The sequence below is a fragment of the Cucurbita maxima genome, unplaced genomic scaffold, assembly GCF_002738345.1.
Source record: "Cucurbita maxima cultivar Rimu unplaced genomic scaffold, Cmax_1.0 Cma_Scf00004, whole genome shotgun sequence".
NCBI lineage: Eukaryota > Viridiplantae > Streptophyta > Magnoliopsida > Cucurbitales > Cucurbitaceae > Cucurbita > Cucurbita maxima.
Window position 1 is genome coordinate 1,601,057 of NW_019272020.1, and position 25,158 is coordinate 1,626,214.

Sequence of the window (25,158 nt, forward strand, 5' to 3'; positions counted from 1 at the left end):
AAAATATTCTTAAAAAAACTTTTAAAATTTTCAATAGAAAAACTCTTTAAAAATGTTGTTATTATTAGTTTGGGATGAAAATTATTAGAAACGTTTAAAATATAATCTTCTCAAATTCATAAAAGTTTAAAATATACATAAAATTTTAAAACAATATTAACCGTCTCAATCTTTATAAAAAGAAAGTTTTAAAATTTTATTAAAATTAATATACGGATGACCTCTTAAATTATCTCTAAATTTTTTAATTTTTTAATATTATGTTTTAAAGCTTACGTACTTCAATTTTTTTTTTTTTTTACTTTAAAAAAAAGTTTCTAAGGTGTTTTTTTTTTTTTTTTAAGCTTTTAAAATTATTAAGGAAATTTTTAAAAACTTTAGGGGTAGAGGTATTTAAAAAAAATAAAATAATAATTAATTAAATTTAAAGTTTAAAGTTATTATTAAAAATTTAAAAATTTAGAAGTATTTTTGAGACTAGTGCAAAGTTCAATGTCTCTTTAAAACCATTTGTAGTAGTCTAAGCTCACCGCTAGTAAAGATTGTCTGCTTTGCTCCGTTATTTATCATCGTCAGTCTCACAATTTTAAAATGTATTTGCTAGGGAGAGGTCTTCACGCTCCTATCGTTCCTCTCTCACAGTCCACCCACTCAAGGGTCAGCGTTATCGCCGGCACTCCACACGGTGTTTGGCTCTAATACCATTTGTAACAATTCAACCCCACTACTAGTTGATATTGTCCATTTTGGTCCATTTCGAATTGTCGTTAATCTCACAATTCTAAAACATGTCTACTAAGGAAAGATATAAGCAATGTTTCATTCCTCTTCCTAATCGATATGAGATCTCACAAATAATTTCGACCACCATTAATATTACCCGGAAAAATTAGAAAAGATGAAAAGATTACACAATTGATTTTGATATGGAAGGAGTTTATTAGTACATATTGATGTGTGGTGGATGTGGCACAATGCCATAATATTACCCTCCATTGCTTCAATTTAAAAATGGTTGCGAAAGCTTTTAAAAGCAGCAAACGCAGCAGCCCATCCTTGTTGCGTAGGATGCACCGAATCCCAAAAGAAAGCTGCTTTCCGATCCTCACATAACACGAACATCTTCTTCCCTTCTCCGTCCACACTCCCGCAACTAAATCCACTCCCCACTCCATAACAACACGGCTTCAATGGCGTCTTGAACTCTCCATTGTTGTATCTCTTCCGCCCTTGGATTATGGACATGAACGCCCCATACACATCAACAATAAACACCTTCGAAGAATGCTTCGTTTCTTGGTTCAGCTTCTTCACACCTTCCTTCAACAAAAAGTTGTGAAACTGCACCAACGAGTTTATGCTTTCATTGCATTGCTTGTATGATGAGGGCGCTGTAAATACCGGAAAACATCCCAATGGGCCTAGCCCTGTCACCGCTATCTTCTTCACTCCCAACCCCCCAATGCGTTTCAAATTGACCATGATCTGATTCACTACCGAGATTATGAACGGTTTCAATCCCTGTAAAACACATCGGAATTTCAGTTTATGATTCTCTTGGGGTTAGATGGCCGAATTGATTGATACCTGTCTAGAGGTGTTCATGGCGAAGTAAAAGGAATAGTCGTTGCCGGAAGCAGAGACGAGTGCGACAGAGGATTGGGCGTCTGTATTGGTGAATATGGAATCGCCCTGTCGGAGATGTTGAAAGAAGTCGATCTGGGTTGTCATGTTTGGCAAAGGATACTCTGTGTCGAACACGCCGGTTCCCCCAAATGCAAAGTTTACTCCTGTTTCTTTCAATCTTCTCAACCCGACTCTGTTTCGGACACTGAATGGGATCGGAGATTTCAGCCCGACATGTCTCGCTGCATTCAATTATTCCCATACGTTCCATTACATTTCGAGATTAATATCATTTTAAGGCCTTTCTTGACAGCCATTTGTTCTTGGTAAGAACAGGACGGTAGGAAAACCGGTGAGACAGAGAGAGACAAAAACAGAGACAGAGATTTGTTTACCTGCAAAATCAGTGAGAACACGACCATCGGAGAAACGGCCAATGGGTTTTCCTGGAAAAGTAATTCCATAAGGAAATTGCATACCGGGGGAAATGGGAAAAAGAATGATGCCGGTATCAGCATAGGAATCCCCAAAAACAAACAGCTTTGTTGGCCGGAAACGGTGGCGGAGCTGCTGGTCGTGGTGATTGTAAACGCCACCAGCCGATCCTCGTCCTAAATGGCAGAAATTAGATAGAGAAGAAACAGAAATTGTGAAGTAAATCAAATAAGCACAGAATCCAAACCTGAGAAGAGAGAGATGAGAAGGAGGAGAGAGAAGAGAAGGCGGAGAACAAAATCCATCATATTGATAATGATTCAATTATAAGGTGAAAGGGAAATTGTTGCAGGCGTTTGATTACTGGATCGTATGCTTTTACAACGTTAAGCGGTGGCCGGCGGAGATGCCGCTTATTCTTGTAAGCTTGAATACAATCGGTGAAGACTCGACAATATATACGTGTAATGTTTAACGACATCACTTTGGACAGTTGTTTTTCATCCTTAAATTAATTGTTTGGTAATCTTTCTGTTTCTAGTTTGTTTTTCTATTTTCAAACTTCCACTCGTTTGATAATAATTAATTATAGTTTCTCGTTTTTCATAAATCATGTCATGTCACTTCTAACAATCAAGTTAGGTTCATGATTAGAGGTTAGTTGTTGAACCCTAATTGTTCCCATATAACCGCATACATCATAAACATATGACATAGAGTAACATGGTGATCTAAATATGAATACTTAGTCATGAATCTCACTTCATAAGATTGTGCGTACGCGTTTCAGTAAACATACATAATCACATTCAACATGTGTTGTCTCAACTCATTCTATGCTCAAACATATATAATCGAGTTTCTCGATAAATGTGCATCATAACGTTTAAACGTGCTCTTACATACATCAAACCAACTTATTTCATGTTCAAATTATTATGACATACTTCTCATATCATACTTTCATATATACTATAAATATAATTAAATCTAAGATTTCGAGGTAAAGCTTCAAAAGTGTGACACTTTTTGTTCGGATTTGCATCCTTAATAGACTCTAAAATTTGTTATGCTCCACAAATAATTCCAAAAAGAACAAAATGGGTCCAATTGGACAGAACTAGGTCAGACCGGCCCAATTGGACATAACCGGGTTGGGCTATCGGTTCGGCCCACTACCCGGACGGGTCGTCGGGTCGGCCGCACGCTCGTTGGGCCGTGGGCCCTAGATGGGCCGCATGGGATGCGCGGCCCATCTGGGGCCACGTGGGCTTTGCACCCCTTCTTCTCTCTCATCTTGAGCGTGTGTTTCTCTCACCTCTGACTTCCTCTCCTCAACATGTATTTTTTTATTTTTTTAAAAAAAAGTTGGTATTTTTTTAATTTTTTTAAAAAAGTTTGTATTTTTTTAATTTTTAAAAGAAACACTTTTCTTTTAAAATATTCTTTTAGATTTTTTTTAAGCTTAAATGTTATTGAAAATTTGAAAGTTATCAAGAAAATTACATATGTATTTTTTATTAATTTAACCTTTTGAAAAATTATTGCAAAGAAGTAAATAAGAAAAGTAGATATAAAGGAGGATACGAGGTTCCAACTAGGGATATTCACCGGGTAAGGTAGGGACGAAGAAGACTTTTCGCCTCTCATTTCATTATTTCCATGAAATTCTTCATTTATGTTTGCAATAACAATAGGTAAATTATTTTGTGTGCCAAATTCACACCGATTGAGTTCCCAATAAAAATTATATATATATATATATATATATATTAAATAATTTTTATTTTTAATATTTTTATTAAAAATATATAAGATTGGATAATCTTTTTGTTCTCTCACAATCCACCACCCACCACCTCAGGCTTCCAGTGACACACTCACTCAGTGTTCAGTTTTAATATAATTGTAAGTGAGTAAATATTTGTCCATTTTAGTCCAATTTGTATTGTCGTTCTTCAATTAGATTTCGTTAGACAATGTGTGGTTGGTAAACAAGGATAGATTTTTAAGTAATTTTATTGAAGTAACTAATTCTAGTAATTTTCTTATCACTCTTTGGATTCCATTAGTAAAAAAGATTTGGATTATCACACATTGATCCATCAAAAAGAGATTCAACAACTAAAAGAAAGATCTATTCTTTACGATCCTTCCTTTCTTCAAACAAAACAGATAAGATAGAATCAAACGGATTCTCTAGATGCTATTCCAGATATTCTTCCATAATTTTAAAACTTGTTTACAACGAGAGGTTTCCACGTGTTTGTCCCACATACAAACACGAAAACATTAAAAAAAGTATCTTGAAAAGATGATAGGTTTACTAGTACATGTTGGTATGGTATGGTTGGTGTGGCACAATGCCATAACATCATTCTCCACTAATTCAACTTAAAAATGGTTTCGAAAGGCTTTTAAAGCGGAAAACGCAGCAGCCCATCCTTGTTGTGTAGGATGAACTGCATCCCAATAGAAAGCTTTCTTGGGATCTTTACATAACACAAACATCTTCTTCCCTTCTCCATCCACACTCCCACAATTAAATCCACTCTTCACTCCAAAACAACACGGCTTCAATGGCGTCTTGAACTCTCCATTGTTGTATCTCTTCCCCCCTTCAATTATGGACATGAACGCCCCATAAACATCAAGAACAAACACCTTCGAAGAATGCTTCGTTTCTTGGTTCAGCTTCTTCACGGCTTTCTTCAGCAAAAAGTTGTGAAACTTCACGAACGAGTTTATGCTTTCATTGCATTTCTTGAACGACGAGGGAGCTGTAAATGCCGGAAGACATCCCAATGGGCCTAGCCCTGTCACCGCTATCTTCTTCACTCCCAACTCCCCAATGCGTTTCAAATCCACGATGATCTGGTTCACTACCGTGTTTATGAACGGTTTCAATCCCTGTAAAACACATCGGAATTTCAGTTTGTGATTCTCTTGGGATTAGATTACGGAATTTATTGGTACCTGTTTAGGGCCGTTAGTGATTATGTCCAAGGAATAGTCATTGCCGGAAACAGAGACGAGTGCGGCGGAGAATTGGTTGTCTGTTTTGGTGGACAGAGAATGGCCATGTTGGAGCTGTTGAAAGAAGTCGATTTGGGTTGTCATGTTTGGGAAAGGAAACGATGTGTCGAAGACGCCGGTTCCCCCGAATGCAAAGTTTACTCCTGTTTCTTTCAATCTTCTCAACCCGACTCTGTTTCGGATACTGAATGGGATCGGAGATTTCAACCCGACATATCTCGCTGCATTCAATTATTCCCATACGTTCCATTACATTTCAAGATTAAGGTCATTTTAAGGCCTCGTTTGATAGCCATTTGTTTTTTGGTAAGAACCGGACGGTCGGAAAATCGGTGAGACAGAGAGAGACAAAAACAGAGACAGAGACAGAGACAGAAACAGAGACAGAAACAGAGAGAGAGACAGAGATTTGTTTACCTGCAAAATCAGTGAGAACACGACCATCGGAGAAACGGCCACTGGGTTTTCGTGGAAAAGTGATTCCATAAGGAAATGACTGAGCGCTGGAAAGGGGAATAAGAATGTTGCCAGTATCAACATAAGAATCTCCGAAAACAAACAGCTTTGTTGGCCGGAGACGGTGGCGCTGGTGGTGGTGGTGATTGTAAACGCCACCAGCCGATCCTCGTCCTAAATGACAGAAATTAGAGAGAGAACAAACAGAGACTGTGAAGTAAATCAAATAAGCACAGAATCCAAACCTGAGAAGAGAGAGATGAGAAGGAAGAGAGAGAAGAGAAGGCGGAGAACAAAATCCATTATACTGATAATGATTCAATTATAAGGTGAAAGGGAGTTTGATTCCTGGATGGTATGATTTGAATGGGCTATATATTACAGAGCATTAGGGATGGTGGTTCCAGAAAAACGTTAAGCGGCGGCCGGCGGAGATGCCACTTATTCTTGCAAGCTTGAATACAATCGGTGAAGATGCGACAATATATTATATGTATATATATATATAATATAACGTTTAATGACAAACAAACGACATCACTTTGGACAGTTGTTTTTCATCCTTAACTGAATTATTTGGCAATATTTTTGTTTCTAATTTGTAAAGATAGGAGTGTTCCACAACTATTATGGTTTCTCCATTCTCGTAAAAGTTCCAAAATTATGAAACTTAAGTTTCTTGTTTCGGGTTTGGTTTTCAATTTTTTCGAATTTAAATAAACAACATTCTTGTTTTTTTTTTCAACTTAAAATGCAAAATAAATATGAAGTAACCATTTTATTCATTCAAATTTACACGAACAAAAAGAAAACGAGACTGTTTTTCTATTTTAGAAAAGAGGAGACAAAAAAAAATTAAACCAGAAGAAGTTCATCCGTTTTATAATCATTTAGTTTTAGAATAAAGAAAAATAGATGTAATTTGGACTGATTTTTTGAGGAGGGTACCATATGACCATGACATTGCATATATATTATTTGTGGGTAAAGCATATATTATATTGTGGAATATGTTTAATATATATAAATTGGTAATGTGGCACAAGAAATTTGGATTAATCGTCAGCATTTTAACTTTTTTGGTAAATTATAGCTGGAGCTACTGTGTATAAAAATGACATTAGCTACCTACCAAATATTGAAATCTACTTTCCTTATATATATATATATATTAGTATTATGATGATGAAGCCGATTTTAATTTTGAAATATCTAATTTAAGAATGAATTCCACCGATCAAAATTGAAATCTTTACATATTTAAAATGATTTGATCCAAAAAACTTTTTATGGATGAAAGTTATGAATTGAAGGACTGAATGGTAAAATGTCTATATTATTTTTGCCTATGTTTTTAAAAATTACCTTCCAAAGACCATAAACCCATAATCAAAACTTGTTCCAAACACCCCCTTTAAAAATTCCGTTGTCTTCGCTAGTGGTGGCCAGCCCCCTTCGAGGCTCAACCTCTTTACTGACACATCGTCCAGTGTTTGGCTATGTTATCATTTGTAACAACCCAAGCCCACCACTACATATATTGTCTTCTTTGTATAGTGAAATCTCACCCCTCAAAATTTCAGATGATTATATAATATAATGACCCTGAACCATCGAATTCATAAACGTATAGACCCACTTCTCATATACTTTCATGCTTATTGTTTAAGTAAATGATGAACCACCATACCGAACTATCTGATTGTTCCTACATTAAAATGAATTGATGAATAAATGACCTACTCAATACTTACATCCTTGATAACCTCCTTTGAAGTCGAGGCATGTCCTGCCGGCAACAGACTAACTAATTCTGGATCAATTGTCAGAGCCACTAAAGCAGTCATATTCTCAAAGCAAAATAACATAATTCACTAAAAAATTTGCACAAGTTAACAAAAATATCTTTTCAAGATTAGAGTAGCCAGAACAGTGTCAAAATGATTCTCCAACCTTATCCTTTTGACAAATTAAAGATTAAGGGTATTGAACAAACCATTAGCCTCTCTACCTTTACAGACGTGCAATGGAGCAATTCTCAATCTTCAATATTTCATTGTCGAAAATCATGACACTTCCTGTATGTCAATACAAGTTACAAATTATCAGCACCTGCTGATACACGATTTATATGCTAGCCACAAACAACTTGCATACCTTCTCGATTCCAGTACCATCAGTATATACCTCATACAAATTCACATAGCTGGAGCTTCTGGTGAGCATGCTAAACTGCAGGTGTTTTTGCCAGACTGCTTTTGGTATTTCCAGCGGCCTGTCCGGCAGAACTCCTGGTACTTGCCATCTCACTTGCCACAATAGACTTTTTGACCTGCCAGGAAAAAACAGGATTTGACATTGAATGAACCGTAACATCACATTTCAAAAGTGCCATTAATAATAGAGAGGGGCCACTCACTGCTGCAAGACGCTCTCTATGAGTATCATTTGTAAGCTGCAAAAATTTCAGATAAATTTTATGAGGAAAGAAAGTTCAATTCTTTAAGGCTTGACCACCATTGACAAGAAGAAAGTTATTAGCACAACTGCCACCAATTATATATGTACCGGTTTTCTGAATATCTTAATCTCGTCACTACAAAACCCAGGAAGTGTTATATTCCAGTTTTTTTCTGCATAGAAGTAGAAGAGAGAGTCAATAATGAGCAAACAATATATTTGTAAGATTCGAGTCTTAAACATAGCTATTGGCTGTCCGGTAGCAAATAACCAACCAAGATGTAGAAGGATGTCTTTTGCTTCCAATGTGGTTGATTTGCGATGCTTTGCTAATGAGCAACCAAATGTCGTAATCTGCACAAACAACCAGAAAATGTATTAATTAATTACAAGCCAAGGGGAAGTATAGCAACATGAACATATCAGACGCATCCTCAAATGATTCAACAGAGTCCAAATTGATCGATTCCAAATATTCGCTATTTTTCAGATGCACCCTCAAAAAATTTAAGTAAGACCTTAAAATAACTTTTTACAATGGTATTAACCTTCAAAGAACATTTCAGAAGCATCATAGGTGGATATATATATATATATATATATATGCAACCACTCAATTATTACATGCCCCTATTCAATATGCCAAAATCAGTTCAGTGGTGAACAGCTTTGCCATTTTGAAAAGATTATAAGAAATATCTTTTACGAAGATGCCTCAAGTGAAGGGGGTTCCTTTTCTTGGGTTCCCAAACCTCAAATGAGGATTACCTTGGGAGGATATCTGGTCCCTTACTAGATTTATGCCTCTCGGGAATCCCATTTTGTTCTTTGGAGAAAAGTTAGCCTTCTTAAATCTAAAGGGCTCCCTTGGCATTGACCAACATATTGAATACAAAAACATTGCTCTTCTCAATAAAATAGCTAATGGCTATGGAGATTCCTTTCAGAACAAAACTGGCGCAAAATTAAGTATGATATTACTTAATATGGTTGGAAAATTCCTATCATCATTTTATATGTTGCAACATTTATATGCTTGAATGAGAGTTTCTTAAAGGCATACTATTTTTATTATGAATATCTTTTCATCCACCCCAAGTTCAAGTCTCAATTGGTCTCTTGCTTCGGTAGTTTCGACACCTTGGCATGTCTTGCATCATAAAACCACCACTCTTAATCTTAAAATGCATTGTCCATTCCCATTGAAATTCAAGGGACTTGATGGGATAGCTTCAAAGGATTCAAAAGGACCCCACTTTCTCTCTCCCTCTATTCTATCTCCTCCTTTTGCTGACGATAGCCAATAGGTAGTAGATAAATAATTATGTTAATTTAAACTACACGTAATGAAATATTCAATTTATCATGAGAAAATACTAGCTACACATGATTTGAAAGTTAACGTTGCCATTTATGATTCCTGTACATCTCTTGGGATTGTAGGAACAACCAAACCCACTATCCAACATTGAACATCCTTGGGCATCCAATATCTAATATACTCAAACATCCAACAAAACCTTGGAACAACAACAACGTAGCTTAAGACTGATAGAACCCTAATATAGTGAAATATAAAAGATAATGGAATTCAATGACTCCCCCATGTTTTGAGACACTTGGAACCTCCCCTCTTGAGAAACCACTCAAGTCTGAATCAATCAATTAAACAATTCTCTACCTTCATCCTTTTCCACCTCCTCTATTAAATAACAATCACCCTAACAACTTCCCTAACTAATTACTATTATACCTTAAAATGTCTAATTATACCTAATAGAATTCCTATCAGTGACTTAAGTACGGAAAACTATTAATAACGCAGTTCAAAACATTAATGAATTTTGAAGAATGATTTCCAATCCATCCTTTCTTATAACCCATTTAAGAGGATAGTCCATTTCTCTTCCTCGTTGGGTAAAATGAGATCCTTAAGAGTGAAAAACCAAAATCTAATCCATTGGAGCGATTAAGGAATAATAATAATGAGAAACTATAAAATATTCTAATGAACATAACGTTAAATTTAATTACTCACTGATTCAACAAACTCTTCTGCTAGATCAACAAGTAAATCTTCCACTTCAGGATCCAATCTTTCAGATGGATCAATCTGCGCAAAGAAAGTACCATAAATCAGAAGTAAAATATAGGGCTGGAGACCCAACACCAAAATTAAAGGCGAATAAAATTTGCATGAAATAAGTGAAGAGCATATTTGACTTCAGAAATTATTTAATCTCTATCCTATCAACTATGCACCATAATCCAAATTATTGTCACCAACAAACTTGACAAGAAAAGAAAAGCTAATTACTAACCTGGTTAACCAATTCGCCAATACTTCTTTTGCTGAGAATTCTACTACAGGGTTCTTCAGTTTCTGCGCTTACAGCTCTGCTCTGGGACATTGGCTGTGTATTACTAGTTTGTGAAGGTGCAAGAGGAGAAGCCTTCGGGTTTGCTGGCCCCTGAGCTCTTGCAGCCTGTTGTTGATGTGGTAAGCCTTGTGAACTCCTTGATGGTTGAAACTGTTGTGCAAAATGCTCTTGCTGCTGATGTGATTGTGCAGGTTGTTGCTGAGGGGTTGATGAAATTTGCTGTTGCTGAGAAGCTGGAGGTAAGGGATGGTTCTGTTGTTGAGGGATATGTGATCTTTGCTGCAAAGCAGGTGAGTTTGCCTGTGGTCTATATGAAGGTGTTGGAAGTGGTGGTTTTCCTTGTGATGTAGATGGCAACCATGGCTGGTTGGAGGGTTGCATACCTTGTGATGTGTTTGGCAATGAAGAACTTGGAGAACTTGCTGATGGAACTCTCAAGAGTCCATGGCCTTGGAAATTCTAAAATTTGGAAAAGTTAACAAAATTTAGTAAGAAAGGCGCAAGTTTAATAAAATAAAGTTCTTCATAGACAATCCACTTGGACAGAGGTAGCAAGAAGAAGAAAATGTATTTGAATATAAAAGCTAGACAAACACACAATTAAGACATATACCACCATAATGCACATTAATACAAACAGAACGTTTTCCCACCTAAACTAAATGTAACACAATCTCTCACCTAACCAAATGAGAAGGCCACTCTCTTCAACAAATACCGTTCCAACAAAAGATGAATAAACTAATTGAGTCATGAGTTGTTTATAGCATGCAAAAGCAATTGCCATCACGATTTTGTAATATGAAGATTTCGAAGATCTTAAAGAATCAAGAAATGACCACAAAATAATAGTGGATTGAGACAACCCACGGCTTCCCAAAATAGATCAAATTTTTGTTTGTGACTTTGAGCTTCGAAATACGTATTTGAATGCAGAAACATTTTAACCAAACGTGTGGATCGAAACAGAATATTAATAATTGATAATCAATTTTTCAGCTAGATAGTTGTTACTAACTTGGGCAGTTGAGTTTGGGGTAGATGGCATCCTGAGAGAGGATTGCACTGGTCTCTGCGGCATATGAGAACTAGAACCACTTGATCCCAACATTCCCAATCCCTGCATTCCTTGCATAGGAGGTCTCACCTACATGTTCCAAACAACCATCAAATAAAGTAGCAGATAATTAATCCAATCAGAAGAGCATATGAGTATGATGCGAACAATAAACTAAGCATATAAAATGCTACAAAAAGTTTATACCAGGACACTTGAATCACTATTTTTTAACACCAGTTACAGATGGTGGAAAGGAAAGAAAAGAAAACAAATTTTGTTACAAATTCTGTATGTCTACTCATACTTCGATGGTAGGATTAGTTTAGATTCATTCTATTACAATTGTACCATTTACCTCAACTACTAATTAACTTATCATTCATATTTTACAAAATAGATGATGTTACTCAATTGTTGTTGTATCCCTCGCCTTGTTACTTCCTATACAAGTCGATTACTTAACATTCACAAAATTTAGGTGGGCAAATCATGGAAAAAAAAAGTTGCTAGCAGACTAGCAGTGTACAATATAACAAAAGAGGCTAAAGTCTATAACTAAAGTTCTTCAAGTCAACTTCTACGGTCGTTATATATGTAAAAAGATGGAGAAAAACACACCTGAGAAGGAGTTGCATTGGAGGCCGGTTCCGACATGCTGACGCCACCTCGCCCCAACCCACCAAAGTGCTGGCCATAAGATGCAGAAAATGAAGCAGGCTGAGGAGAAGGAGTCGGCTGGTGAGCTGGAACACCAATGGCGATGCCGCCCCTTTGGGCTGGAGAAGAAGCAGCAACAGGGCGAGGTGAAGGAACTCCAGACGAAGCAGAAGGCGAAGGAGAAGAAAAATGAGAGAAATGCGAGGGCGGTTGCCAAGTTCCAGACAATGCGGTGGAAGGCCTAGTTACTTGCTGTGAAGTGGGGAGAGACTGTTGCTGTTGTGACGGCTGGTTGGGCTGAGGAGTTGAGGCCTTGGAATTGGGGTTCTGATTTTGGAATGAACTCGGATTGATATTAGGGTTTGCATTTGGGGATGATTGCGGTGGAGCTGCAACGGAAGTTGTGGCGGAGGAGACTGTTGTAGCTGGAGGTGGATGAGGAGAAGAAGCTGCCGGAGGTTCGGACGGTGACTGTGACGAAGAATCCATTGAAGTGGAGATCGAAGGTAAAATCCCCGGCTGGTGGCTAATGCCAATTCATCCGCAACAGTTTATGAAATTTTATAAGAGAGTACTTTTTACGACAATATCCTTTAAGGCATTTTCTTTTTACGAAAATACCCTTGAAGGTTGGATGGATCGAGATTGAAACGTATTTGACGCTCAACTCCCATCCTGTCCGTCGATTTTCTTTCATGTCCCTGTCCGCCGTTGACCACCGGGGCTTGCAAAAGTGGGAGTACTACTAGTCGGGCATCCGAGACGACGTTGTTGAGTATGTAAAAACGTGCCTCTAGTGTTAACAGGACAAGGTCTTGAGGCTCATGGAGTATTATTTTACCCATTTTTTTATATAATTATAAATTATAGTAGAAGTTTATTTTATTCTCTCGTCTCACTTTTACATGATAAAATAAAATTTATTTATTGGCATTTTAAATTATATTTGAATTTTATTTTTTAAATTGAGATTTTTTTTAATGACGAAATATAGTTTAATGTATTATAATATATAAAGTATTTCAATAACATATTAACATGAGCATAGTTCAACTGACATAGAATATATATCACCAACTATTTTAAGCTCTTCTTAATAATCTTAACCTCAAGATAGAATTATTCGTCACAATTATCGTCCGAATTTCTGACAGATGCTTAATAATCTTAAATGGTAAGGTAAAGTATATATCATCATCTCACTTGGACACCACCGCACTAAAAGTTACAACTTTCTTTTTTAAAAATTTTAAAATTTATATCTAAAATATCTTTAAAAATTTTGATATGTGATGAATAAGATTTTTAAATTTGAACTTTTTTATCCAATATATTCCAAACATATTTTAAACTTTGAAAAATAAATTAATATATAAATATAAATATAAAATTAAATTGAAAAACGAATATCATTCTTCCATTTCGGCTTGTCTCGTCATCGTCGTGCTATATTGGGCTGGCTAGACTTCCATTTCGGCTGCTTCCAGCCTGGCTTTCCCGATTTTTATTTCTTACTATTTTTTTTTTTTTAATTTTTAAAAAGATGTCTAATTATTTTTATTTTGTCCGGTTTCGTTGTTTCTACTCCTCCCTCTCTCCCTCTTTCCCCTAATTTCATTTTCTCGCTCTTTATTATACCTCTGACCTATTTTGTAGATTCTTCATTGTTAAGATTCTTCTTCCTTTTTTATCTTCAATCCGTTTCGAAGAAAACCCTCAATCCCCTTCGCTTTTCAGGTACACTTTCTTCCCACGTTGCTGTTCGTTTCATTTTTTCCGATTTCTTTAGTTTCTGTTCTGGTTTATGATGATGTATGTTGGATGATAAAGTTTAGGTAAATTTTGAATCGGCTGAATTCGAGAATCTGTTCATTTCTAGGGTGTATAGAAATGAGATTTCTATGATTTTATTGATTCCTAAGCTTTGATTCTTAGAATCTTCTTCATGTGATTCCTTCCTCTCTGTTTGTTTCTATTTTTCTCGACAACCGAACGGCTACGCTGATCAATCTTATTAATCTACTCGGTTTTCTGATGATTCTGATTATACGATCGTAACCTCCGTTGGTGCGAACGAACGTTTGATTTCGATTTTTTTTTTTTTTTCGTTCTGGATTTGCTAATTTTAGGGCTTACTTTTTCCAGATCTGTTAAACGCGGTCGGAAACTGCGGAATCCGATCTCGTAGAGGTGGAGGTTTTCCGTTGTAAATCCGAAAGCGCGAGGTTGTGAAGAAGAAAAACATGGCGGAAGAGCACCGATGCCAAGCACCTGAAGGCCACCGTCTCTGCGCCAATAATTGCGGCTTCTTCGGTAGCCCAGCTACCATGGATCTCTGCTCCAAATGTTACAGAGACATCCGCCTTAAAGAACAAGAACAAGCCTCCACCAAATCCACCATCGAAGCCGCTCTCTCTGCCTCGTCGTCTCCTTCTCCCTCCTCTTCCTCAATCGATCCTCCTCCCGTTCCTCCTGTTGTCGCCGCGTCCTCGCCGGACGCCACCACAGAACTGACCATCCCCGCTCTCGCAGCGGTCGGATCTGAGGCCACGAACCAACCGAACCCGAACCCGACTCCGAACCCGAACCGTTGTTCATCGTGCCGTAAGAAGGTGGGTTTGACCGGGTTCAGATGCAGATGCGGAACCACCTTCTGTGGGGCTCATAGGTACCCGGAGAAACACGGGTGCACCTTCGATTTCAAGTCAATCGGAAGGGAGGAGATCGCTCGAGCGAACCCCGTCGTCAAAGCCGATAAACTGGAGAGGATTTGATCGATTTCTTAGGCCCTTACAACTCTACGACGTGACGTTGAGAGCAAATTTCTCGCTGGCAGAATATCCAATCACCTCTCCCGCCGTCGAGCTCTCTCTTAGCTGTTCCCGTTCACCGTCGCACTCGATGATGATGCTGCTCTCTCCTCCTCTATCTCTCTCGCTACGATATAAAAATAAGTGTGGAAGATGGGTTTTTTTGTAAAAAAAGAATTTCAGTTTTTTTCCCTTTTGGTTTGAGAATTGAAAGTATTGATCTTTACTTCCATTGAATGGTGTTCGTGGTGTTCGTCTTTCTTCTCTGCAGAAATCCATCGAGCTTCGAACATCATAGCATATATTTATCATTTGAGAACATAAAACCAACGCTAAATTAGAAATTCTTAGAGGGTCTGATCAATTGAAGTGACTGAGCTTCTTTGATCATTGTTGGGTTTAGTTTGCCTAATGTTTTATCATTATCTCGAGAGATGCAAATGTCCCCGTGTGTTCGTAGTTGCCGCCAACCAATATTCATCTTCCGGGGTCTGAAGCATTGGTGCATGTCGCAATCACTTTTTTTTCTTTTTTTTTTAGCTGATTTTTGTAATCTTATGCTTTTAAGTCCTTATCCAGTATTTAGAAGAAAGATTTAGAAAAAGGTGGACAACGAGATTTTGACAAAAGGCAACACATTACACGACCACAAACAAAGGCGTAATGAGAAAGTCACATCCTCTTATAATACATTTCGAGGTCTGACTGGTCGTATCCTCCTATATTGAGATATTTCAGATTTTCCATGTGTAGATATGATTCTGCCAAAACATTATATACTTAGAAAATATAATAAAGAAACTATACCTCATGAAAAGTTAACAATATGGGTTTTGTATGCAACCAACTAAACATGACCTTGACATTGCTCTTCCAATGTATTTAGCCCTTTGCATTACTATATGTGCGTCGATAGCCACACTTCTCTCCATGTCAATATTGCCATGGATTTCTTTCAATTGGTCCACCACACTTGCGAATGTGTCGGCCAGCAAGCTTGTCATCTCACCCAAACTAAAATAATTGGGTTTGAGGGATGTCATCAATTTGCTACGTGTCACTTGAATTGTTGTTTAGCATGCCACATCATATGCTTGCATCATCACCACAATTATGCAACACGCATGTTGATAGACACCCATCAATTGAACTAAGGAAACCCTTCTATAATGGACCAAATATGCTTCAAGGATTAAACTACTAACTTAGCCTATTTTAATTATTATTCTTTAACATTTAACATTAATTTTCAAATATATCAATGGGTTAGTTAGTAAATAATTATATGAAAAACATAATTTTAAATTAATTAAATATATTAAACATTATTTAACTATTTTCTTTTTAAAAAATCTTTAATTCTCTTTGACTCAAACTTTTCAATCAAATATGAAAGTGGGTAAAGCTTTGGTAGAAATTGGCCACTTATTCTACATTTTTAGGGTCGGGTACGAATTAATCAACATAAAAGAAACCGAACTCTTTTCATCGAATCCAAATATGTTATTGTTGAGGGTAGGCCATTTAGATTTTGCACCTTTTAGTACTCATTTTTGGTGCAGTAAGACACCCGTAACCAATTTTGACGTGTCAAATTAACCCACTCACTTAATGTATAGATTCCCAACAAATAAATTATTCATTTTTTTTCCAGATTAATCTCTTTTTATCCGAATACGTGAAAGCCATACATAAATGGAGTACTAATGAAAAAGGTGAAAAAAAAAAAAAAAAAAAAAAAAAAAAAAAAAAAAAAAAAAAAAAAAAAAAAAAAAAAAAAAAAAAGCTTTTCGAGTATTAATAAAATTTTAAAAAATGTAAGGCATGAAATGGGTTTGGTTGCAGAACAAGCCACTTATGGGCGGTCGAATGTTTTAACTCTTCCGTTGACTAATTTGGCAACAGAAACCGACTTTGAACCAATAAATTTTGTGCCAAATAAAAATACATTCTAATTAAATGCCCCATAATTGATAATTTAAATTACGTGGAAAGTAGAGAATTTCATTATATTAATAATATATAATCAATTCATCCTCTTTAACTTTTTAAAATTAATTCAAGGCTTATTAAATTTTTACTGAGTTAATATGAATATGAATATATAACTCGATTAATTAAAATATATATCGTCAATTAATTAATAAATCGTAGAAGAAACTAAATTATTTTTATTGAATCTAAATATGGCAAGCTCGTATGATTAGAATATCTAGTTTTCTAGTCATTCTTGTGCAATCAATTTAATGTCATTAAATATGTACTAATATGGTAGCAATGCAAAATATAAATGATTTTGAAGTCAAATCTCGGATATTATAATTTTCAACTTCTACCCGTTAAAAATCGACACGCATGAAATTTTTATTTTGAGTTAATAATGAATAAATATGGTAGGGTAGTTGTTGAAATGAATTCTTACCAATTATAACATTGAATGTGCTCGTATCGGAGTTATACGGGACCTGCCTCGAACGAGACGAAGAAAAGATTAAAATGAAAGATAAATTTAATCGGACACGTGGCAGGGTGAGGATCATGACTAAGGTTTGAAAATCTGAAAACTTGGTTGTTTTCCTATAAAAACCCTTCGACGTTATACAAAATCCCAATTGCTTTTCTTCTCTTTGAAAAAACTACTCTGTTTATTCTAAAATGACGGATTCGCAGAGGAAAACGCCGTCGTATACGGTGGCGTTAACTATCGCCGCCATCGCCTTCGCTTCTCTGTTCTGTTCTGTTTTGTCTTATCAGCGGCCGCCACCTCGCCCGAATGTCTTCGTTCCTCGCCGTCTAGATCTCGAATCTGACGCTCCAGAACAGGTAGTTATTTTCTTCTTCGGACCTCATTTTTTGTGTCATTAAATTACGAGGGAGGCGAAAACTGTAAGAAATTTGTTTGGAGAGGTGAAGAGAAGGGTATAAAAGGAATTTTAAAAAATGTTACTTTGGATTGGAGAAATAATATTTCAAAATATTAGATTACCAACCAAACAACTAAAGTTCCCATAACTGTTCTTCGTGTTCTCGAACTCATATATTTATCGCACTTGAGTAACGGTCGAGAGTCGTGTTTAAAATTTAAAACATGAAATTTGTTTTGAATAATTAAAAACATGTTTTTTAATGATTTTTAGTGAATTCGATTTCACCCGTCAATTAAAATATGAAATGATTTAATTGAGAATTTTAAGAAATTTGGGACCTACCAATTTTGTTAAGTTATTAGAATATTAATCTTAATATTTATATCAATATTGTTCGGAGAGTTTTCTACATCGTTATAAATAATATTTTATTCTCAATCCATTCACTTTCGGGGTCCAACGTCCTTGCTCACACTCGTTTTTCTCTCCAATTGACGTGAGAACTCACAATCCAATTAAGGATATTTAGTATTAAATTATAATTTACGGTATGTATTATATTTGCTATTTTATTATAAGACAAATATTTTACTATCTTTGATTATAAATAGATAACTTTTACACCATTTAAGTAGGGTGTATTAAGCAAATATTTTCACCCCTTTTTGAGGCCCAGAGTTCTCACACACCATCTAGTATATAGGTTTGATACAATTTGTAACAGCCCGAATCTACTGTTAATAGATATGGTTGGCTCGACCCAATGTGGAGTTAAAAAGCATCTTAAAAACTTTTCAGGTACATATATCTCTGGTGGGCGTTGATAAAATGAGGATAACATGGATTACTAAGGACTCTGCACCAGCTTTGGTGGAATATGGCACATCCCCTGGAGTTTACGCCAATGCTGTAAATGGAACTACTTCCTCATACAAATATACACTATATAAATCTGGTGACATTCATGAAGTAACCATCGGTCCTCTTAACCCCGACACGACTTATTACTATCGATGCAGCTCGAACTCAGCCAAGACGTTCAGTTTCAAAACCCCTCCTGCTAAGCTCCCCATTAAATTTGCTGTCGTCGGTACGTAACTAATGCGAATTTTGTTATATGATATCTTTATATGATGAAATTTACACATGTTCTTCGTAGGTGATCTTGGTCAGACAGAATGGACCAAAACAACTCTTGACCATGTAGCCAAATCAGCCTATGATGTGCTGATACTACCCGGCGACTTGGCGTATGCTGATTTTGTGCAGCCTCTATGGGACTCGTTCGGCAGGCTCGTCGAGCCATTGGCTAGCCAAAGGCCATGGATGGTGACTCAAGGCAACCATGAAGTAGAGCACATACCAGTGGTTCATCCTGAGCCTTTCACAGCATACAATGCAAGATGGCACATGCCTTTCGAGCAAAGCTCGTCGACGTCCAACCTTTACTATTCATTCGACACGGCGGGCGTGCACGTTATCATGTTGGGATCTTATACCGATTTCGACACGGATTCAGCTCAGTACAAATGGCTTGAAGCGGATTTGAAAAAGATTGATCGCTCAAAAACACCATGGATTGTGGTGCTTATTCATGCTCCATGGTATAACTCCAACACTGCTCACCAGGGAGAGAAACAGTCTGTTGGCATGAAGGCATCCATGGAATCTTTGCTCTATCAAGCTCGAGTCGACGTCGTGTTTGCTGGACATGTCCATGCGTACGAGCGCTTCGTAAGTTTCTCTAACAATCATACCATTATTTGTAAGAACTCAATATGTCGTACATCCTTTTGATCATTTTGTTATTGCAGACTCGTGTTTATGATGGGAAAGCGAACAATTGTGCTCCGGTATATATCAATATCGGGGACGGTGGCAACCGTGAAGGCCTTGCGAAAAAGTAATACTATGTTCAAACACACAACGTTCTATTTGAATACTACACGTTTGACTCAAAAGTTTAAGTGGATGGTTACAATAAATTTAATCTTTTGTAGGTACATCGATCCAAAGCCAACGATTTCAGTATTAAGGGAAGCGAGCTTCGGACATGGCCAGTTTGAGGTGTCGGACGCGACACATGCGCTGTGGACATGGCACAGGAACAACGACGATGTAGCTGTCGTTGGCGATTCGTTCTCATTTACAAGCCTCTCTTCTGACCCTGCTTGTAGAATATGAATTCTTCAAAAATCCTCTTATCAAGCCACCAATTAATATTGAAAATAAAGTGAACAAATGAAATATATTTTCAATTTATATAGCGTTACACATACGAGGGAAATGTAAGAAAACATGTTTTCTAGACATGACCACATTTCATCATGATCGAAGTGAATGGGACGTAGTAATAAAGTCATGCCCCTCATGAGATATAGACATGTCTAAAATTGTACACAAATTTCGAGGGATCGGAGAATCGAACCAGATCAATAAAAACACCAATAATAGAGATTTGTTTTGTAAATCGAAAACAAAAAGATCATTGAATGATATTGTATGTTCTTATGAGATGATCGTAATTACTAAGGGGTCGTTGAATAATTTTTCGAGATACGGAAGACGGGATTGATAGGAGAGGGCAGTAAAGATGAAATGAATAATAGAGAAGGAAGGTAAAAGAGGTTAAAAGAAAGAGTGAGACAAGTGGATGATGAGAAAGTAGGAAAAGAGTACCAAACTGACAAACAGGCTAAGGCGATAAGAGGGGTTGAAAGGATGGAAGGGCGATGGATGGGATAGCAATGGCACATGTCTAAGCCCCTTTTCAGCGTCTGTGTGTGCCTGTGCCTTTGCCTTTGCCTGTGCCTGTGGCGTTGCTTTTAGATGAAAACTCCAACCGTTCATACATTTCAAAGACAATAACAACTGGTTAGACTTCGGCACGTCAAAAAGTTACTGCAGATCATACGTCCCACCAAGACTCACGATTAATTTCATTCCTTCCCTTAATTTCTCTTTTGCCTTACCCTTCCATCTATCTTCCCTCTTTTGCTTTCCCTCCCAAATAAGAGTTATTTGAATCTACACCTAATAGATATGGTTCATTTTGACTTGTTATATATAATCGTTAGCCTCACGATTTTAAAACGCGGATGTTAGAGAGAAGTTTCCACACTCTTATAAGGAATGACTCCTCGGATCTCACAATCCATCTTTTTTTAAGAGCAAGCAGCTTCGCTAGCACACTACCCAATGTCTGGATTTGTTATCATTTGTAACCGTCCAAGTCCACCACTAACAAATATTGTCTGTTTTGACCCGTATTGCCGTTAGCCTCACAGTTTTAAAACGCATATATTAGGGATAAGTTTCCACACCATTGTAAGGAATGTTTGTGGGATCTCACAATCCATAAAATGCTTCTAGGATCTAACAATTTCCCCCTCTTGGAGGCCTTCGGGAAAAGTTTTCACACCTCACAATCCAAAAATGCTTATGGGATCTCACAATCTATCCCTCTTGGAGCTTGCAGGAGAAGTTTTTATGCAAGAAATGCTTCTAAGATCTCACCATTCATGAATGCTTCTGAGACTCATAATACACCCCTCTTGCATATATTGTCTACTTTGGTCTATTACGCATCGCCAAAACTCACTGCTAGCATATATTGTCTACTTTGGTTTATTATCTATTGCCGTCAGCCTACATATGAAGAGGTTTCCACACCCTTATAAAACTGTTTTGTTTCCATCCTCCAACCAATGTGGTATTTAACACTAAAAATCTTAAAATTCTCATTCGTTAGGGCAAACTAGCTATACTTCTTTTAGTCTAATTCTCGAAACTAGACTAAAAATATTAGGTTAACGTGCATTTCGATGATCTAACATTAACATAATGCAAAAATCCAAATTTAAAGTAAACTCAATTTATATGAAAAAATTTGTTTTCATGCAAACATTATTTACTATGTCATCTGGGTCTTGTGTTAAGCGTTACATCAAAGAGTACAAAGAGATTCTCTTGCATGATTCAAACCATCCACTGTTCGTCTCAACTCTTACCCTTTCCTAACACACTCTCTCACAAACTTTATGTAAAAAACATAATTTTTTCGAAACATCCGATAAAATTGGAACGATAGTGATTAGCTTAGGTTGTGTTTCAACTGAAATTTGGTTTTATAAGAGGAACAACATAAGAACAATTCTTATTATTCTATCGCCTTCTTGCAGCAGTTTCTCTCTGTGCATTGAAATAAACAGCAGCCACAGGAAGACCCAAATCATTCTCAGCTGAAAATCTTCGAGTGTTGAAACGATCCCTTGAAGATGGAGGGTTCACTGAACGACGCCGTTTTTGTTTGAACAGAACAAACACAAACCTGTGGATTCCTATTGTCGGCTTTGGAATTTCATAGCTCATTAATTCCTTTCCTGTCTCACCCAAAAAAAGAAAAAGAAAAGAACCCATCAAATCTCTTCATTTCATTCCCTTTTAATGAATGATAACCAAAGGAAATAACCCTATTACCAAAAGTAGCATCCGTAGTTCCTGGAATGTCAGTCACCAACCTGAAAAAAAAGACCAAGAATTTGGTAACCATTTCGAATTTTGTTAGATACCCTTTTTAAAAAATCCATTTTTGGAAATGGGTTTTCAAGAAAGTTATGTTTTTTGCAACTCTAGTCCTCAGAGAAAGATGTTATTGCACATTGTAGCTGAAATACCAGTGAAGGTGTTCCCTCATGTATGGATCACTAGGGCCAGGGACATCTGGGTCAACCATGATCTAAGCAAGAACAACAACAAAAAAGGGTCAAATTTAGAAAGAAGAAGGGGTAGAAAGAATTGAAGGTTACCAGAGTGAACAGGGATCTCATGTCTTCTCCTTGAATGAGAACCCTGGGCTTGAAGGAGAGGGAAGAGGGGAAGAATTCATGGCCGTTGAGGACTTGCTTGTTGCTGAAAGTGGCACACATTTTAATGGTTGGGATGAAGGGATCCACCACATCTCCGATCACTCTTCCCAGAACCAGAGGCTGCTCGGCCATTTTTGTTGCCATTTGAGAGAGAGGCATGGAGTAAAGGGTCTTTTCCTTTTCCTTTTCCTTTTCCTTTTAGTTTTGTTTGAGGTTAGAAAAGACAGTTTCTTTATGCAAACATGGTTTCCAAGAACACTCCTTTATTTATAACTTCTTCACTTAACTGGAAAAGGTTTCCTTCCCATTACAACTCTGCCAGTACCTTTTATATATATATATATTCTTTATGTTCCCTTCTTAGCTGGTATTTAACATGTGATACATTAACCTCCCTTTTTTATTTTGTGTGTAATAGATTTCAACCGAATAAATATGAATTCAAAAAAATATGTTTTAGATCTTTTTAAATGTCCGTTGGCGACTTGAGTATTGGATCTTAGATTAAGTGAGTATTTAAAGTTTTGTTCGTGGAAGAGCTTATGAGAGGGATGTTTGTGAAGAAAGTAGGTTGAAGGAAGAAGTTTGGACGTGGGAATATCTTTGGTGTCCCAGACGTAATTGTATTATTGAATTTATTAATATGTTTTACCTTCTTCAATAGAAATTAAAAAATATATTTACATACAAAAATGAGGAAAAATTTCAAAAAATAAACGATTAGTTTCACCCATTAAAACTAGAGGTAGATACAAGAATATGGTGAGATTTCACATTGGAATGAAATATTGTTTACAAGAGTATAGAAACTTTCGTCTAAAAGATACATTTTAAAATTGTGAGTGAGGGTGACGAATGGTATCAAAGCCATACACCACGTGATGTGTTAGGACGCTGCCCCCTGAAGAGGATGAATGTGAGATTCCATGTAGGTTGGAGAGGGAAACATTTGGAGATAGATTGTGAGATCTCGTCGGTTTGAGAGGAGAACAAACCATTTTTTTTATAAGAGTGTAGAGGACGTTGGCCTCATCTGCCAATGTGGAGAGGACGTTGACCTCCAAAGAGAGTGGATTGTGAGATCTCAAGTAGGTCGAAGAGAGAAATGAAACATTTTTCATAATGACCAGCAACCTTTGGAGAGGGGAACAAACCTTGAAACTTTTCTCATAAGGACTTGGAAATCTCGGAAATTACAAAACACCAATTTAATAATGGTTAAAAGAAAAAACTCAAATTTATCCATTGATTAGGAACTTAAAAAAAAAAAAAAAAAAAAAAAAAAAAAAAAAAAAAAAAAAAAAAAAAAAAAAAAAAAANTGAGAGGAGAACAAACCATTTTTTTTATAAGAGTGTAGAGGACGTTGGCCTCATCTGCCAATGTGGAGAGGACGTTGACCTCCAAAGAGAGTGGATTGTGAGATCTCAAGTAGGTCGAAGAGAGAAATGAAACATTTTTCATAATGACCAGCAACCTTTGGAGAGGGGAACAAACCTTGAAACTTTTCTCATAAGGACTTGGAAATCTCGGAAATTACAAAACACCAATTTAATAATGGTTAAAAGAAAAAACTCAAATTTATCCATTGATTAGGAACTTAAAAAAAAAAAAAAAAAAAAAAAAAAAAAACAGAACAGAACAGAGAATTCTCAAGATTCGAACCGTCTCCTCATCCTCCTAAGCTCCTTGGAACTCAAACCAAAAGCCTTCTCCAAAAGCTCCTCTTTAATCCCAGACCCAAATATGGCCGACGCCATTCTCTGAGTCCCCGGATTTTGACTATTAAAACACCCAAAAACCGTCGCCGTTCCCTTCCCCACGTTCATCTGAAAGTGCACCAGCCCCCTCGGAATCACCATCACTTCCCCTTCTCCGATCACCTTCGCGTACATCCGGTTCGCCGAGTCAACAAATCCGGCGTACACCCTCCCCTGAACCACGTACACCATCTCCGCTGCGCGTGGGTGCACGTGCGGCGGATTTATGGCCCCCTCCTTGAAATCCGCGCGTACGAACGACATTCCCAGCGTGTTCAATCCCGGGAAAAGAGATGGGTTTGCCGCTACCGTTGCGAACCCACTTTCCGAGAAGGGTCCGGCAGATTTTCCGCCGGAGAAGACGAAGTCGTCGGCGGTGACGGCGGTTGAATTCTTACATGGAAGGTCGTCTTTTTTTGTGGATTTGGGATTTGGAATGCAGAAATCTTGAAGTGGGTCGGGATCTGAGGCCACGACGATTGTGAGAATTAGGTGAAATGCGAAGATGGGTATCAGGATTTTGAGACACATTTTCATTTGAATTGCGAGAGATCAAATTCTCTGATTTTGATGATTCCAAGAATCTGGGCTTTGTGGGTTTATATAGAATAATGAATAGACTTGATTTTGAGTAAATGGGATGCAAAGTTCACTCACAATGTTCTTACTAATTATTATTTTTATTTTTCATTTTTTAACCGTTTCACACCAACAAACATAACATATATTTGATATTCTAGAGGA

The 25,158-nt window shown here is 36.9% G+C and overlaps 7 protein-coding genes across 9 annotated transcripts; 2 read left to right on the top strand and 5 right to left on the bottom strand.

The window, feature by feature from the left end:
• Positions 1-888: 888 nt before the first annotated feature.
• Positions 889-2,531, bottom strand: LOC111478378 (GDSL esterase/lipase At5g03610-like). The gene is made up of 4 exons (XM_023122598.1): positions 2,309-2,531; positions 2,022-2,237; positions 1,588-1,868; positions 889-1,521 (listed from the first exon to the last, which is right to left on the bottom strand). The coding sequence occupies exons 1-4, from the start codon at positions 2,367-2,369 to the stop codon at positions 1,006-1,008; spliced, it is 1,074 nt and encodes a 357-aa protein (XP_022978366.1). The 5' UTR covers positions 2,370-2,531; the 3' UTR covers positions 889-1,005.
• A 1,855-nt stretch (positions 2,532-4,386) lies between these two features.
• LOC111478379 (GDSL esterase/lipase At5g03610-like) lies at positions 4,387-5,936 on the bottom strand. Its single transcript, XM_023122599.1, has 4 exons — positions 5,799-5,936; positions 5,515-5,727; positions 5,038-5,318; positions 4,387-4,971 (listed from the first exon to the last, which is right to left on the bottom strand). The coding sequence occupies exons 1-4, from the start codon at positions 5,854-5,856 to the stop codon at positions 4,456-4,458; spliced, it is 1,068 nt and encodes a 355-aa protein (XP_022978367.1). The 5' UTR covers positions 5,857-5,936; the 3' UTR covers positions 4,387-4,455.
• A 1,340-nt stretch (positions 5,937-7,276) lies between these two features.
• On the bottom strand, positions 7,277-12,653 carry LOC111478377 (transcription initiation factor TFIID subunit 12). 2 transcript variants are annotated; one of them, XR_002717461.1, is made up of 9 exons: positions 12,073-12,653; positions 11,413-11,541; positions 10,335-10,853; positions 10,052-10,126; positions 8,289-8,367; positions 8,122-8,186; positions 7,973-8,008; positions 7,711-7,885; positions 7,277-7,631 (listed from the first exon to the last, which is right to left on the bottom strand). XR_002717461.1 is itself a non-coding variant. In XM_023122597.1 (9 exons), exons 1-8 carry the CDS (start codon positions 12,598-12,600, stop codon positions 7,781-7,783), a joined length of 1,536 nt encoding a protein of 511 aa, XP_022978365.1. In that variant the 5' UTR covers positions 12,601-12,653; the 3' UTR covers positions 7,281-7,631; positions 7,741-7,780. The 2 variants fall into 2 exon arrangements, 1 of the variants encoding a protein (XP_022978365.1); XM_023122597.1 differs by having other exon boundaries at positions 7,281-7,631; positions 7,741-7,885.
• A 1,009-nt stretch (positions 12,654-13,662) lies between these two features.
• Positions 13,663-15,216, top strand: LOC111478134 (zinc finger A20 and AN1 domain-containing stress-associated protein 4). 2 transcript variants are annotated; one of them, XM_023122253.1, is made up of 2 exons: positions 13,663-13,848; positions 14,257-15,216. In XM_023122253.1, the coding sequence occupies exon 2, from the start codon at positions 14,355-14,357 to the stop codon at positions 14,883-14,885; it is 531 nt and encodes a 176-aa protein (XP_022978021.1). In that variant the 5' UTR covers positions 13,663-13,848; positions 14,257-14,354; the 3' UTR covers positions 14,886-15,216. The 2 variants fall into 2 exon arrangements, with proteins under 2 accessions (XP_022978021.1, XP_022978022.1); XM_023122254.1 differs by lacking the exon at positions 13,663-13,848 and adding an exon at positions 13,855-13,946.
• Positions 15,217-17,557: 2,341 nt separating this feature from the next.
• LOC111478008 (probable purple acid phosphatase 20) lies at positions 17,558-20,050 on the top strand. The gene is made up of 5 exons (XM_023122052.1): positions 17,558-17,744; positions 18,587-18,878; positions 18,948-19,522; positions 19,603-19,691; positions 19,789-20,050. The coding sequence occupies exons 1-5, from the start codon at positions 17,577-17,579 to the stop codon at positions 19,970-19,972; spliced, it is 1,308 nt and encodes a 435-aa protein (XP_022977820.1). The 5' UTR covers positions 17,558-17,576; the 3' UTR covers positions 19,973-20,050.
• A 1,835-nt stretch (positions 20,051-21,885) lies between these two features.
• On the bottom strand, positions 21,886-22,894 carry LOC111478127 (protein TERMINAL FLOWER 1-like). The gene is made up of 4 exons (XM_023122239.1): positions 22,597-22,894; positions 22,465-22,526; positions 22,268-22,308; positions 21,886-22,170 (listed from the first exon to the last, which is right to left on the bottom strand). The coding sequence occupies exons 1-4, from the start codon at positions 22,813-22,815 to the stop codon at positions 21,953-21,955; spliced, it is 540 nt and encodes a 179-aa protein (XP_022978007.1). The 5' UTR covers positions 22,816-22,894; the 3' UTR covers positions 21,886-21,952.
• Positions 22,895-24,063: 1,169 nt separating this feature from the next.
• On the bottom strand, positions 24,064-24,993 carry LOC111478053 (germin-like protein subfamily 3 member 2). The gene has a single exon (XM_023122132.1). It carries the CDS (start codon positions 24,949-24,951, stop codon positions 24,307-24,309), a length of 645 nt encoding a protein of 214 aa, XP_022977900.1. The 5' UTR covers positions 24,952-24,993; the 3' UTR covers positions 24,064-24,306.
• Positions 24,994-25,158: the final 165 nt, after the last annotated feature.

What these genes read in the sequence shown, in the direction of transcription:
- LOC111478379 (XM_023122599.1), bottom strand. Translation starts at nt 5,856, where the DNA reads ATGGATTTTGTTCTCCGCCTTCTCTTCTCTCTCTTCCTTCTCATCTCT. An exon ending in TGTTCTCACTGATTTTGCAG is followed by an intron (nt 5,319 to 5,514) that starts GTAAACAAATCT and finishes AATTGAATGCAG; the next exon opens with CGAGATATGTCGGGTTGAAA. An exon ending in TCACTAACGGCCCTAAACAG is followed by an intron (nt 4,972 to 5,037) that starts GTACCAATAAAT and finishes TGTGTTTTACAG; the next exon opens with GGATTGAAACCGTTCATAAA.
- LOC111478008 (XM_023122052.1), top strand. Translation starts at nt 17,577, where the DNA reads ATGACGGATTCGCAGAGGAAAACGCCGTCGTATACGGTGGCGTTAACT. An exon ending in TCCATGCGTACGAGCGCTTC is followed by an intron (nt 19,523 to 19,602) that starts GTAAGTTTCTCT and finishes TTGTTATTGCAG; the next exon opens with ACTCGTGTTTATGATGGGAA. An exon ending in CGTGAAGGCCTTGCGAAAAA is followed by an intron (nt 19,692 to 19,788) that starts GTAATACTATGT and finishes AATCTTTTGTAG; the next exon opens with GTACATCGATCCAAAGCCAA.
- LOC111478053 (XM_023122132.1), bottom strand. Translation starts at nt 24,951, where the DNA reads ATGAAAATGTGTCTCAAAATCCTGATACCCATCTTCGCATTTCACCTA.
- LOC111478134 (XM_023122253.1), top strand. Translation starts at nt 14,355, where the DNA reads ATGGCGGAAGAGCACCGATGCCAAGCACCTGAAGGCCACCGTCTCTGC.
- LOC111478127 (XM_023122239.1), bottom strand. Translation starts at nt 22,815, where the DNA reads ATGCCTCTCTCTCAAATGGCAACAAAAATGGCCGAGCAGCCTCTGGTT. An exon ending in TGAGATCCCTGTTCACTCTG is followed by an intron (nt 22,527 to 22,596) that starts GTAACCTTCAAT and finishes GTTCTTGCTTAG; the next exon opens with ATCATGGTTGACCCAGATGT. An exon ending in ATGAGGGAACACCTTCACTG is followed by an intron (nt 22,309 to 22,464) that starts GTATTTCAGCTA and finishes CTTTTTTTTCAG; the next exon opens with GTTGGTGACTGACATTCCAG.
- LOC111478377 (XM_023122597.1), bottom strand. Translation starts at nt 12,600, where the DNA reads ATGGATTCTTCGTCACAGTCACCGTCCGAACCTCCGGCAGCTTCTTCT. An exon ending in CCAATGCAACTCCTTCTCAG is followed by an intron (nt 11,542 to 12,072) that starts GTGTGTTTTTCT and finishes TGGAACATGTAG; the next exon opens with GTGAGACCTCCTATGCAAGG. An exon ending in ATAGAGAGCGTCTTGCAGCA is followed by an intron (nt 7,886 to 7,972) that starts GTGAGTGGCCCC and finishes TTTTCCTGGCAG; the next exon opens with GTCAAAAAGTCTATTGTGGC.
- LOC111478378 (XM_023122598.1), bottom strand. Translation starts at nt 2,369, where the DNA reads ATGATGGATTTTGTTCTCCGCCTTCTCTTCTCTCTCCTCCTTCTCATC. An exon ending in TCTCATCTCTCTCTTCTCAG is followed by an intron (nt 2,238 to 2,308) that starts GTTTGGATTCTG and finishes TCTGCCATTTAG; the next exon opens with GACGAGGATCGGCTGGTGGC. An exon ending in TGTTCTCACTGATTTTGCAG is followed by an intron (nt 1,869 to 2,021) that starts GTAAACAAATCT and finishes AATTGAATGCAG; the next exon opens with CGAGACATGTCGGGCTGAAA.